We start from the raw sequence: 12,342 nt of genomic DNA on the forward strand, positions 1-12,342 counted from the left end.
GTTCAAACAAAGGCTACTTCAAAAAGGAATTCCTTTGTTGTTCCCTGCCTTCAAGTGGTTGCCATTTTGAAGGGCCCATGAGTAAAAGAAACATGTATTAATGCACCTACACCTGACCTCCCTTCCCCTTCCTCAGAGGATTCCACCTCTGGGATTGTCTGGGTCAGGTTTGGCTGGCTCTCAATGAGCTCCAGGCTCTCTGCAGAGTCTGCATCCTCCATGTCCCTTTCCTAAACAAGCTTTTCATCACTGGGCATTGCTGGGGCTCCTTCTTCCACGTTGTCTGAGATGCCAAGTGTCACCTGCTGACTGGTTGTGGTGTCCTCACCATAGGCGGCAGGTTTGTGTAATTTTTGGTGGGGCCCAAAATAGTGGTGCCCCCCCCCGCTCCCGCCCTGTAAGCTGATATAAAATGAAGCTACAACACGTCAGTGCCACAAGATTACAAGGGTCAATTACAAGTGGAAAGTCAGAAGCAGCACTTGCCTACTTCAATATACAGTATTATATTTTGTTGCACCTGTTGTGATGAAGTGGGAATGTTCTTAATATTTTCTCTGAATACTGTGTGGGTGCCTCAGTTTCCCCTGCAAGGTGCCAACTGAAGGTGTTGGGGACAAAGATCAGGTGGCCTCCTTGTCCGGAATCGAGACACAAAGCCCAGAGGAGGGAGTGTCAGTTTGGAGCTGGCTGGAGAAATGGGGAGAGGCCCAGAACTTGGGTCTGGGCTCCACACCCCCCAAGATGGACCTGACCGAGGGGTTCTGTTTTCTGTACCAACAAGCTCTGTTTAAACTGTGTTCCCATCATCTAATAAACCTTCTGTTTTACTGGCTGGCTGAGAGTCACATCTGACTGCGGAGTTGGGGTGCAGGGACCTCTGGCTGCCCCAGGACCCCGCCTGGGCGGACTCACTGCGGAAAGTGCATGGTGTGGAAGGGCATGCTGAATGCTATGAGGTCAGACCCAGGAAGGTGTAAACTTCTTGCCCTGGAGACAGTCTGCTCAGAGAGGAGGCTCCCCCAGAGTCCTGACTGGCTTTGAAGGAGTGGTTCCTCCAGAGCATCCCAGCATCCCCTTCCACCCCATGCGCTTCCTGGAAGTCCGCACAGGCACTAACACTCCCTCCTCTGGCCTTTGTCAAGAAGGCTAACAGCATTTTGGGCTGTATAAGTAGGGGCACTGCCAGCAGATCAAGAGACATGATCATTCTCCTCTATTCAACATTGGTGAGGCCTCATCTAGAGTACTATGTCCAGTTTTGGGCCCCACGTTGCAAAGAAGGATGTGGAAAAATTGGAAAGTCCAGTGGAGGGCAGCAAAAATGATTAGAGGGCTGGAGCACATGACTTCTGAGGAGAGGCTGAGGGAACTGGGATTGTTTAGTCTGCAGAAGAGAAGAATGAGGGGGATTTGATAGCTGCTTTCAACTACCTGAAAGGGGGTTCCAAAGAGGATGGATCTAGACTGTTCTCAGTGGTAGAAGATGACAGAACAAGGAGCAATGGTCTCAAGTTGCAGTGGGGGAGGTTTAGGTTGGATATTAAGAAAAACTTTTTCACTAGCAGGGTGGTGAAGAACTGGAATGGGTTACCTAGGGAGGTGGTGGAATCTCCTTCCTTAGAGGTTTTTAAGGCCCGGCTTGACAAAGCCCTGGCTGGGATGATTTAGTTGGGGTTTGGTCCTGCTTTGAGCAGGGGGTTGGACTAGCTGACCTCCTGAGGTCCCTTCAAACCCTGATATTCTATGATACTCTAAACTGACCACCCAATTTAAGTTGCGTGTTTTTCCTGTCAGGTGAGGACTCTGGGGCAGGGCTGGGGATAAGGAACTTGGGGTGCAGACAAGCTGCCCCAGGGCTAGGGCCAAAGAGGACTCCCCTCCACCCTCTCTGGCAGCAGGAAGCTCCAGGGGAGGGACCCCTTCTGCCCCCCCAGTCACTGCACATGCTCCTAGGGTCCCTCTCAGGTCCAGAAAGCCCACTCGCCTCCCCTATGGTGGGTACCGGGGGAAGGGGAAGTTGCCATCACGTGTGGCCTCCCCTGCTGCCACCCCTCACCATAGCCTCACTGGGGATGGGGCTGCCCCTTGCCCAGCATGGTGCAGGAGTGGGGACTGCAGGGTAGTAGCTGGGGAGGGGCACAGTATCACAAAATTCACCTAAGCCCCAGCTGCACAGGTCTAGGAAGCTCCCCTCCCCAGTGGTGTAGCCAGGTTCTAACATCAGGGGGAGTGAACACGTAAAAAAAGGTGCCAGCCAACATATCCAATTACTAATCAGGCAGTGCTATAACAGGAGATTATGCTATTACCATTATCCAGTCAGCTTGCACACTACTATTTTGAATTAGTGATAATTCAGAGCGAGAGAAAGAAGAAAGCTGAATTTAGAGAACAATTATTAACCAGATTCCTGGTTATCCACCAGCCACTTTGCTCCAGCCCTTGGCACAAAGCACCATAAACGCAGTAGAATCTGGCCAAGAGACTATTCACCTCAAATTGGCATCTGCTACACTCCCCCCTCCCCCGCCCCCAGTCCCCACTATTCAGGATGTACTGAGTGAAAAGGTGGCGTTGCGGAAGCATTTAGCAGGTAATTGAAAACTCCTACAGAGCCCTGTGCAGCCCCTGAGATCACTGCTGAGTTCTGAGCACTGAGGCTGCAGCTAGTCAGCAGTGAGATGGGGAGACACAACTGGCACCTTAAAGCACCTTTACCCCCCCCCCTTCCTTCACAAGCTGCACTAAGCACCTTTCACAGCCCTGGGCGCAGCACTGGGGGGCGGAGTGGGGGGCAATAACCCAAAGTCGCTCCTTTGCCTCCTGGTCCTGCTGATCCCTCAGCCCCTCTGCTGAAGAGAGACCAGGAGAAAAAAACACACACCCCCCTTCCCTCTCCACCAGCACCAGCTGGGCTTCAGAGCCCACTTCCCTACCGCGTGGCTGCCTTGCTCTGCACCGGGCTGCCGGGACCAACGGGGCTGCTACTCCTCAGTCCCCCGCCGCACTGGGGGGGCTGCGCTGCCACCCCTCCCCCTCCCGGCAGAGCCCACCCTGGCTCCGGGAGCGGGCAGCTGCGAGCTCCTCCTCCTCTCCCTGGGGGAGCCCGGCAACCAGCCCACGCTGCCTACAGAGCCCAGAGCCAGCTGGCAGCCACATGCAAAACCCGGTCCGGACTCCAAGTCCGGAGCCCAGTGCTGGCTGCCTGGAAAGGTGCTGATTTTGTAAAATGTGCTCAAAGGGGAGCGGCTGCTTCCCCCCTTCCACCCCACTACGCTACTGGGTGGGCGGGGATGCTCCGGGGCTGGGGATGATGGTAGTGGCAGCCAGGGGCCAGTGCCTGCTCCAGGCAGGGCCAGGGGAGAAATCCAGCTCCAGATATTGGTGGAGCACAGCCCACAGCTCTGAATATTGCTGGGGCTGGGGCTCCTCCAGCCCATATAACCCGGCGCCCATGGTCCTCACCTAGTATGGGATCCAGATCTGCATAGAACTGGCCAATTAGTACTACCAGTAGAGCTCCCAGATTCTGACGAGATCCTCTGCCTTTTGGTAGGACTGTTGTAGTTCTTCCCCTTTGCTCAGCATTGCTGCTCATCCCCATACAACTTTTGCATCCCCTCTGCAATGTCAGAAAAAACATGTTTATTCCTGGAGCAATTCCACAGCCGGGCTTGCACTGACTCGTCTCTACACAGGCTGTGGAAGTCCAGGATGTCTGTCTTAGACCTAACTGCAGCATGAGGCTTGCCTGACATTTTCTTAGCTGCAGCTTTACCTGCTGCCCGTATCTATGTGCTAAGGTAACAAAGATGTGGTTGATAAGGTGGACTACTAGAATAAGAGGAACTTCCAAAACATGTTGGGGATTTCAAAGCAGGGAAGGGGGAAACAGACTTTCAGTCACTGTGGCCCTTGGGCAACAGAATTCAAAATTAGGACCAGAGTGGTCACTCACAGAGACAGGAGCTTTGTGGGATAGTTCCTGGAGGGCTATTTCCATTGGTACAGGTAACACATTCTAATAGTGGAGCAGCTTATGTACAGGGCTTATGTCAGTCAAGGATGTAGTTTAACTCGACTGACACAAAGTCAGTGTTTTACCAATAGGACTCAAAATTGAGTGTGGACACTTGCAAGAATGTGTTGAGGTAAGGCAAATTTTACTGGTAAAACTTGGTAATGTAGACCAGACCCTAGTCAGTCACGGACATTTCACCTTAAAAGAGGTACCCAAGTTTAAATCCTGATTTACTGCTAATCTCCACCAACTCAACATCCGCAGGTGGTATGTTGGTGTAAGGCAAAGGTCTAGGGCTAAAAAGTCAACTGATCTTAAAGCAGGTAAAGTTCCTGTTAGAACTGCACACAATGCTGCCAGGCCCCATGTCACTGACCCCAATAGCTAGCCAATACTTTGTATTTTTAAGGGGAGACAGGTTTCTCAGATCAGGAGATCATGGGTGGCAAGTTTGTAGAAATTTTGGTGGTGCCCAGAACCTGCCCCCCAACTCCGCCCCCCCCCAAACTCTGCCCCTACCTGCCTACGGCTCTGGGAGAAGGCCTGTGGGGGGAGGTCTGGGGTGCAGGTCCTGGGCTGGGGATTAGGGTGCAGGAGGGGTGCAGGCTTTGGGATGGAGTTTGGGTGCAGGCTCTGGGCTGGGGGTGGGGGCGTAGGAAGGGGTGAGGGATGCAGGCTCTGGGATGGAGTTTGGGGGTGGGAAGGGGTATGTGGGAAGGGTGCACACTCTGGGAGGGAGTTTGGCAATAGGAGGGAGTGCAGGGGTGAGGGCTGTGGGGCTGAGGATGAGGGATTCATGTTGTGTGGGGTGCTCAGGGCTGGGGCAGAGGATTAGGGTGCGAGGGGATGAGGGCTCTGGCTGGTGATGAGGAGTTCATGATGCAGGAGGGGGCTCAGGGCAGAGGGTTGGGGTGTGGGGTGAGGGCTGTGGGGCTGGGGATGAGGGGTTCATGATGTGGGTGGGCTCAGGGCTGAGGCAGAGGATTAGGGTGTGAGGGGATGAGGTCTCTGGCTGGGGATGAGGGGTTTGGGGCGTTGGAGAGGCTCAGGGCTAGGTCGGAAGGGCAGGGTAAGGGCAACCTGCCCTGCCAGTAGGGGATGGAAGGCACTAGGACCCTGGGGCAGCAGACAGCAGTTCTGCCGAGAGCCGTTCTACTCCGGCAGCACGAGCAGGCGGGGGAGAGGCGCTGCGCTGCTTTCTGTCAGGCAGGGACGCGGCGGGGGGTGAGGGACACGCAGGGGGAGGGATGGCAGGTGGGGGCTGGGACCTGCTCCAGGCAGGGACGCGGCGGGGCGGGGGGGGAGGCCCGTGGGGGCCAGGGCCCGATCCAGGCAGGGCCGGGGGAGAGACCCAGTTCCAAATATTGCTGGAGCAGGGCACCCGGCCCTGAATATTCCTGGTGCCCGAGCACCGCAAATGTATATAACCTGCCACCTATGCGGGAGATCACTCTTCTGGTGAGAAGCTCCAGTTTCCATCATTTTCAAAAAAGTTGCAGTGTTGCTGTATGGTTAGGGTGCTACCAAATTCATGGTCCATTCTGGTCAATTTCACAGCCATAGGATTAGAAAATTAGTCCATTTCAAGTTTACATCTGAAATTTCATGGTGGTGTAATCGTGAGGGTCCCGACCCAAAAGGTGGTCGGGGGGGGTCACAAAACTGCTGTGGGGGGCTCCAAAGGCAGCAGCCTAGGAGCCTCCTGGAGGTAGAGATGGGCCTGGTCACTCCAGCTGGGCGCTCCTAGCTGCTTGTCCCGGCCAGGCTGGGGAGGCACAGGACTTGCCCTTCCCTATCACACCATTCTCAAGGGGAGATTGGACCTACCTCTGGGTACCTCCCCCAGCTGCAGGGTGCTCCCAACAGCACAAGGGAGATCAGACCCACCTCCACCTCTGGAGGTACTCGGAGGTGGGTCTGATTTCCCCCCGAGAGCGGCTGTGCAGTGGAAGAGTAATTCCTATCCGTCCTGAGCCCAGAGGGGACTAGCAGCTGGAGCCAGGGGCATAGTAGGAGCCCCCGGCTAGGGCACCTCCCAGCCCTGCCCCTCCCATAACTAGATTTTATGGAGAAATGTCACGATCAGTGACACATTTTTCACAGTTGTGAATCTGATAGGGCCCTATATATGATGCTGTAGATTCAGAACTCAATTCACCTTCATTTGTTCAGAAAGTCAACAAAGGCTGATATGTCTTAGGCTACATCTATGCTATGAGGGTACATACTCAGCACGGCTAAGCTGTGCCTCCACTATTGCTACCCATGCTACTACGGCTACACTGCGATTTATACTCAGCCTAGCTGTTCAAGAGCAGGGGAATAACACCCCTACCTCACAGAGCTAGCACAAGTATGTGTACTCACACCCCTATATCATAGTGTAGGCATAGCCATAGTGAAGGGTACACGCCTGGTGGATGGGCAAAAGGTGTTTGTAGTGACACTCCCACAAGGTAGGGATGTAAAATGTTAACCAGCTAACCAGTAAGCATTAGTCTTACTGGTTAACCCACTTTAACCATTAACCTGCTAATCCTGTTAGCCCCAGGCCCAGCTGCACCGGACAAATCGGCCCCAGCTGGTTAACCATTTAAACTAAATATTTTAAATCATTTAAACAGTTACCTTTTATACGGTATTTACACCCCTACCAGAAGAGGATGTTTACCAAGGGAAGGCAGCTGTACATTGTGGTAGAGATTCCATAACATCCCTCCTTATCCAACTCTGTCCTGCTTCAACCAAACCCTCCACAACGGCCTTAACAAAAAGTTAAAACAGAGGCTTTTCAGTATGCTTGGAAGGTAAACAAACATGGGCTCTAGAGGACCAAGTGGGAGACTGAGTCCAAAAAACAGAGGACCTCTCACAAAGAATGCTCTGCCAGCAGTTCCCCTCATTTTTATTGAGGAAGGTCCTGCTCAACACACCTTGAATTCTACCCAGAAGTTTATTGGAAGTCGATGCAGATCACAAAGCACTGATCTACTGTGCTTCCGATATACAACTCCATTTAATGAACAGGTTGCAGCATTCTGCTTCACCTTCCAAATGGCCCCAAGGTATAATCTCACGCAGACAGCTGTAAGTACTTTTACTAATCAGGGAAAGGAAATAAAGCTCCTAGCATTAGTCCTTTTAAGGCCCATTCCTCAGAGCTTGCTTTATTATCCACAAAACAGTCACAGAACCAAAGTCAACTGAAAAAAACACTTGGCAATAATCCCCAGAGGCTTGCCTGATTCAGCCAGCGTGAAGGGGAGAAAACACACCTTTCCCCTTAGTTCCCCTTTGACCCAGCTTCCTCTTATATGCTGCCCTGAGTGGTTATGTGATCAGCCAGTTCCTGTAAACCATTTACAGGCTCCTGCTCTGTGACAACTGGGGATATATTGCAATTATTAATAGAGTATATCCAGCTCTATAGCTGTCAGATACTATATAGTAAATGCATATGCAACACACTAAATGCACTGCAACTTATGTCTTTTAACTAACCCTACTAATAGCCTCATATACACAATGAACAAGAGAGGTGGCATACTGCCCACTGCAACAGAGGAACAGTTGCCCATAGCTACTCTGAGTTCTGTCATAGAGATAAGAATGGAGTCACTCAAGAGCATCTCTGCTAGCATTCACACGACAGCTAACAAAATCTTTTACAGTCAACTGTAATAAAGGTTGCTGACCTATCTAAAACAATCAGCATGGGCCCTTTATCTTCATCCATTGCTAGGTGATCATTAACTAAAGCAACCACTGCAGTTTCTACCTCATACCCAAGCCTATAATCAGATTAAACATGATTAAAAAATCTGAGGAATCAAAGAACTGCCAGAATTGCCTTGCCACAAACTTCTCGTGACCTTTCCTAAAATCTGAGCTATGACACAGATCAATAGTGAGCGAAAAAAATCAACATTAAGAGTTAGTTTCCTGAGCACAGGCCTTACACAGTAGCTTCTTTAAGAGCTGCTGGTACCCTGCTCCATATATGGAAATATTGACAATCTTGACCAACAGTAGCCTCTGTACTCTTCCCCTGGCCTTCACCAGCAAGGACAAGGTTCTAATTTGTATGTTGTGGCATGAAGCTGCCCCAACATCTCTAACTTCAACGAGCAATTGTGGCTGAAACTCAAGCAAACACAGTGTTTGTCCCCTCACAACACTGTTCAGCCTCCATGGCAGAGGATAGCTCAGGCTGACTCTACGCATTTTCGGTTGCAAAAAACATGAAAATTTTTCATAATGAGAACAACAAACACCACAGTAATTGAATAGAGACAGCAAGGATTCCCCAAGCCACTCAGAACAATTCAGCTGTGTAAGACTTTGCAAATGCTATGATGATGTGAAGTATATTTTTTGCTTCCCGCATGCAATCTTAACAACTCAGTATGAAGCAATCAGTCCGATTGGGCTCAAGACTTCCAGCATCAACACTAGCCAACTCCCATCTTCCGTTATCTGTCGCAAGTCAGCTGTAAACCATAGTGACATGTGAGGACAAAGTCAGAATAGTCTGTAATTAAGAGTCACTGTAACAGTGGAGAATGAAAGACTGTCAATGGTTTGATAAGACTTTATAACAGAGTGGTCTGTCAGAAGAACAGATTTATCCCTTAAGACCTCCAGGAAAACTCTTTGGGGGTCCAGGCAAAACCATCAAAACAGGTAAGACAGATGCAACCTAATCTCAAATTGAAGGAGATACGGGTTGGTCCATCACAGGGGTAATTATACATCACTCTAGTCTTACCTCTACCCCAGACCTAAACCACAAGAGCTGGAGTATACCCTCCCTTATGAGTTTGCAAACTATAGAAACAAGAAGACACCTATAGCCTAGGATAATGCAACACAACTTAGTACTTGAGAAAAGATTGCTCAAAGTGTTTTGCTGAAAGAGCATTAATCATATTGACTTTGATTTAAAATAGAATCAACAGAGAAGACAAACTCATTTATACTTTGTGCCAACACATATTTGGCAGAGTAAACTTTGCTCAAAAGAAGATCCAGGCTGGAGAAAATTTAATCCTTAGCTTGAACCTCCTATTGTTATTTGGGGATTTTTCTAGCAAATATTTAGATATATTTCCGGCTATATAGCAGCTGACAGTTGACCTATTTGCTTAAACACTGAGTGATGTAGTTTCTTCTGAAAATGTTGAAAAATGCTTATACATCATACTATGCTGTTGGAAAAATAAAGCAAATTTTTGATACAGGTGAAGTTATGACCACAGATATAAATCATCACAGTGACAGTTTTCCATACCTATTTCAAAATTAAGCATTAGGCGTAAAACAGTAAATGGCGGCAAATAAAAAAGATGAATGACTTGAAAGGAAATTTGATTAATTTAAACAGCTTGTTTGCAGGAAACATTCCCTCCCACTCCCCCCACGCACTTGTTTACTGATTACTTAGTACAGTATTTTAAATATCTGAGAAATAATGAATAAGAAGAAAATCAGATGTGCCCACACAAAGTATTTACTCTGTTATTAAATTTAAAAAGAAAGTTTTCCATATGCTATCTGGTATCTTAAATGAAGCTGAAATTCACACTTTTAAAAAGGTGCAGTATTACTGCTTTTCTTGTATCACACTCTTTAGAGGCAATACAATGCTAACATCTCATGCTTTATGTTCACTGAAAACATCAGCATGGAAACTATATTATTTTAATAAATTATTGAATTTTTTTTTCCTAAAAGGCTCATGGGGCACTTCACAAATCATGCTCCACTAGGGGACTGAGGACATAGACTTTATAGTCTCATGTGAAAGGGCATGGCTTAAGGCAAAATACAGGCAAAGGGAGACTTAAAAAAAAATTAAGCCCATCCCTTTTTATGGTCTCTAGACCCAATGCCTAACTGTTGCTATTTTTATTGCCTCTAGATTTTAATCCTGGACTATTGCTTTGTTATTTTTTAAATTTCACTTAACTCCACACAACTACCAGTTATTAATATCCCTTCATCCCTCAGCTGCCATTTGTGGGTTTTAGATCCTTTTTCATTAAGGTTTGTTAATCCTTACCTATTTTCTCCTGAGTAGTTACTTTTTAACCCTTAGTAACTACTGACAATTAATTTAAACCGCATCTATTGTAGATTTTAATTTTTCTCCCCCTTTGGGACAGGAACCCCCAGAATCTAATTATATTCCAGAGTAAGACTGTAAAAGATGCTAAAACTGAATAGCCCTACTGATTATGTCTACGGTCTAGATACGTTACAATAAGCATGTGAGGAAAACAATTTGGTAAAGACAAAATCTTTTCACTGACTACAAGATAACAAGAGATTCACATTTTCATTTCATTTCACATTGTTTAGTTGAGTACTGCACATTTGCTTGGAGATGAAACTTTGAAGGTTGCTCACATACAGATCACAAAGGCAAGTGAGCACAGAATAATAGACTATGAGTAGATATTAAATTATTTCAATAAAATTGTATCAACATCTTAAATTATGCTATTTTCAATACATAATATAGTCTTTTTCTATTCAGTAAGTACAGAAGTAGGCAAAGCCATTTAGTTACAGTTTGTAAATTGAATGTTCGTGGGATAAGAAGAGTGAAAGGAACTACCTTACTTTGAAGATAGTAAACTTTTCTTCTATTCCCTTAAAAAGCAGATACATTCCTATTGACTCTTACCCAGAAGAGTCTTCCTTGCATTCTCAGATCCTTGATTACAGAACATTATTACTAGTGAAAGTTATTGGTTTTGACCAAGTCTACAGCTTTGAGGGGAACAAACTTGGAGCGGGACATCTGTCTAGCCAGCCATATCAGCCAAATCAACCTTGGAAATCAGTGGGGTGACATTTTACTGTCCTCACACCCAAGGGGGTTTTTTTCCTCCACTAAATACAAAAAAAAAACAACAATCTTCCCAATGAAGATACAAAGATATGTTTACACAGAACAACAAAATACAAAGAATGAAGTTTATTAGTGAAAATTACATTTCTTTGATACTTACCACACAATTACACACAGAATGGTTTAAAATGATGTATTTATGCACTTCATAGAACGGATTATGAAGTACATAGATCACCTACTCCTGCACATTTGTGCGTCCCTTACTCTCCTTACCACCAAATGAAGTCTTTCCATATGCAATTCACCTATGTAGGTCTTTTCTAAAGAACGCTAAGTATATTTATTCCAAACTTTACCCAATTAGCTACTTGCTTTCAGTGATTGTTTCACCTCCCTACCTTGCCAAGGCCTGGATCTTTGCTGCATGTCGCTCCTCATGCTCTGCTACTTTCCTTCTCAAGTTTTCAATTTCTTGCCGGAGTAGTGCAGAATGTTCCATCTCTCCATCAAGCAGGTTTCGCAGAGATCTGGAAAAAGGGAGCTCCATCTGTTATAACTAGGCAAATTCCCTGCGATTTACAGTGCTGTATATATAAAGCTGGGTGGGGCTCAACCTACAATCACTGGGGGAAGAAATGGATGGGGTTCATCAGCAGTCCCTACATTTTTAAACCACAATAAGAATAAGTTATAAATAGTTAAGTCACACTTTAAACAATAAAAAAGCAGGACATTAAAAAAAGCCACTTGAAGGTGTAAACTGCAATCTGTATGACTATAGTATGTGTCTCAAACAATCCACCTGGAGAAAAGACCACACCTCCTTTATATTATTTCTATGCTTTTACTTATGGTATTCCAAATAGACTGAATAAGTACATAGCTGGAATAAGGAAGGTTATTAAAAATATTTTTAAAAGTTTAATTTTAAATTGGATAGCATTTTTCATCCAAAAGAAATAGAAAAAGATTTACAAACTATACTTTGACACAACACTAGCATAATATATTTATATCCGGTGTGGTTTATACTTCTGGTGTGGCAGCTAACCGACATACAAGATGCTGCTAACTGAGAAAACAGGAGACATTCTGGCCCGAGGTACTAGGGCAAACCTGTTCTCTTATGAAAAGTATCCTGAGATCTTAAAATATTATTTTGACCACAGATTTAGTCTTTGTAAAAATATAGTTCAACAAAAATTCTCAGCTCAGTCAGCTCAATGCAATTTTAATTCTAACGAAAGTTTGTTTGCTTGTAAATCATAGAAATCATAGATTGTAGGACTGGAAGGGACCTTGATAAAGTTATTTAGTCCAGTCCCCTGAACTGAGACAGGACTAAGAATTATCTAGATTAGACTATCCCCTACGGTGTTTGTCAAACCTATTTTTAAAATCCTCCAATGACGGAGATTCCACAACTTCCCTAAATAATTTGGTCCAGTGCAGAATGACC

General features: G+C 46.5%; 1 protein-coding gene across 6 annotated transcripts in view; it reads right to left on the reverse strand.

Moving 5' to 3' along the window:
• Positions 1-12,342, reverse strand: part of SNX29 (sorting nexin 29) — a 393,141-nt gene that overhangs the window by 295,119 nt on the left and 85,680 nt on the right. For 5 of the 6 annotated variants that reach the window (XM_044978953.1, XM_044978955.1, XM_044978957.1 and 2 more), the window contains exon 13: positions 11,282-11,410. In XM_044978953.1, the coding sequence (XP_044834888.1) occupies positions 11,282-11,410 (129 nt within the window). Of the gene's footprint in view, positions 1-3,496; positions 3,626-11,281; positions 11,411-12,342 lie in introns of those variants that run through there. The other variant, XM_044978958.1, reaches the window with a different exon arrangement.

This window comes from Mauremys mutica, chromosome 11 (genome assembly GCF_020497125.1).
Source record: "Mauremys mutica isolate MM-2020 ecotype Southern chromosome 11, ASM2049712v1, whole genome shotgun sequence".
Classification (NCBI taxonomy): domain Eukaryota; kingdom Metazoa; phylum Chordata; order Testudines; family Geoemydidae; genus Mauremys; species Mauremys mutica.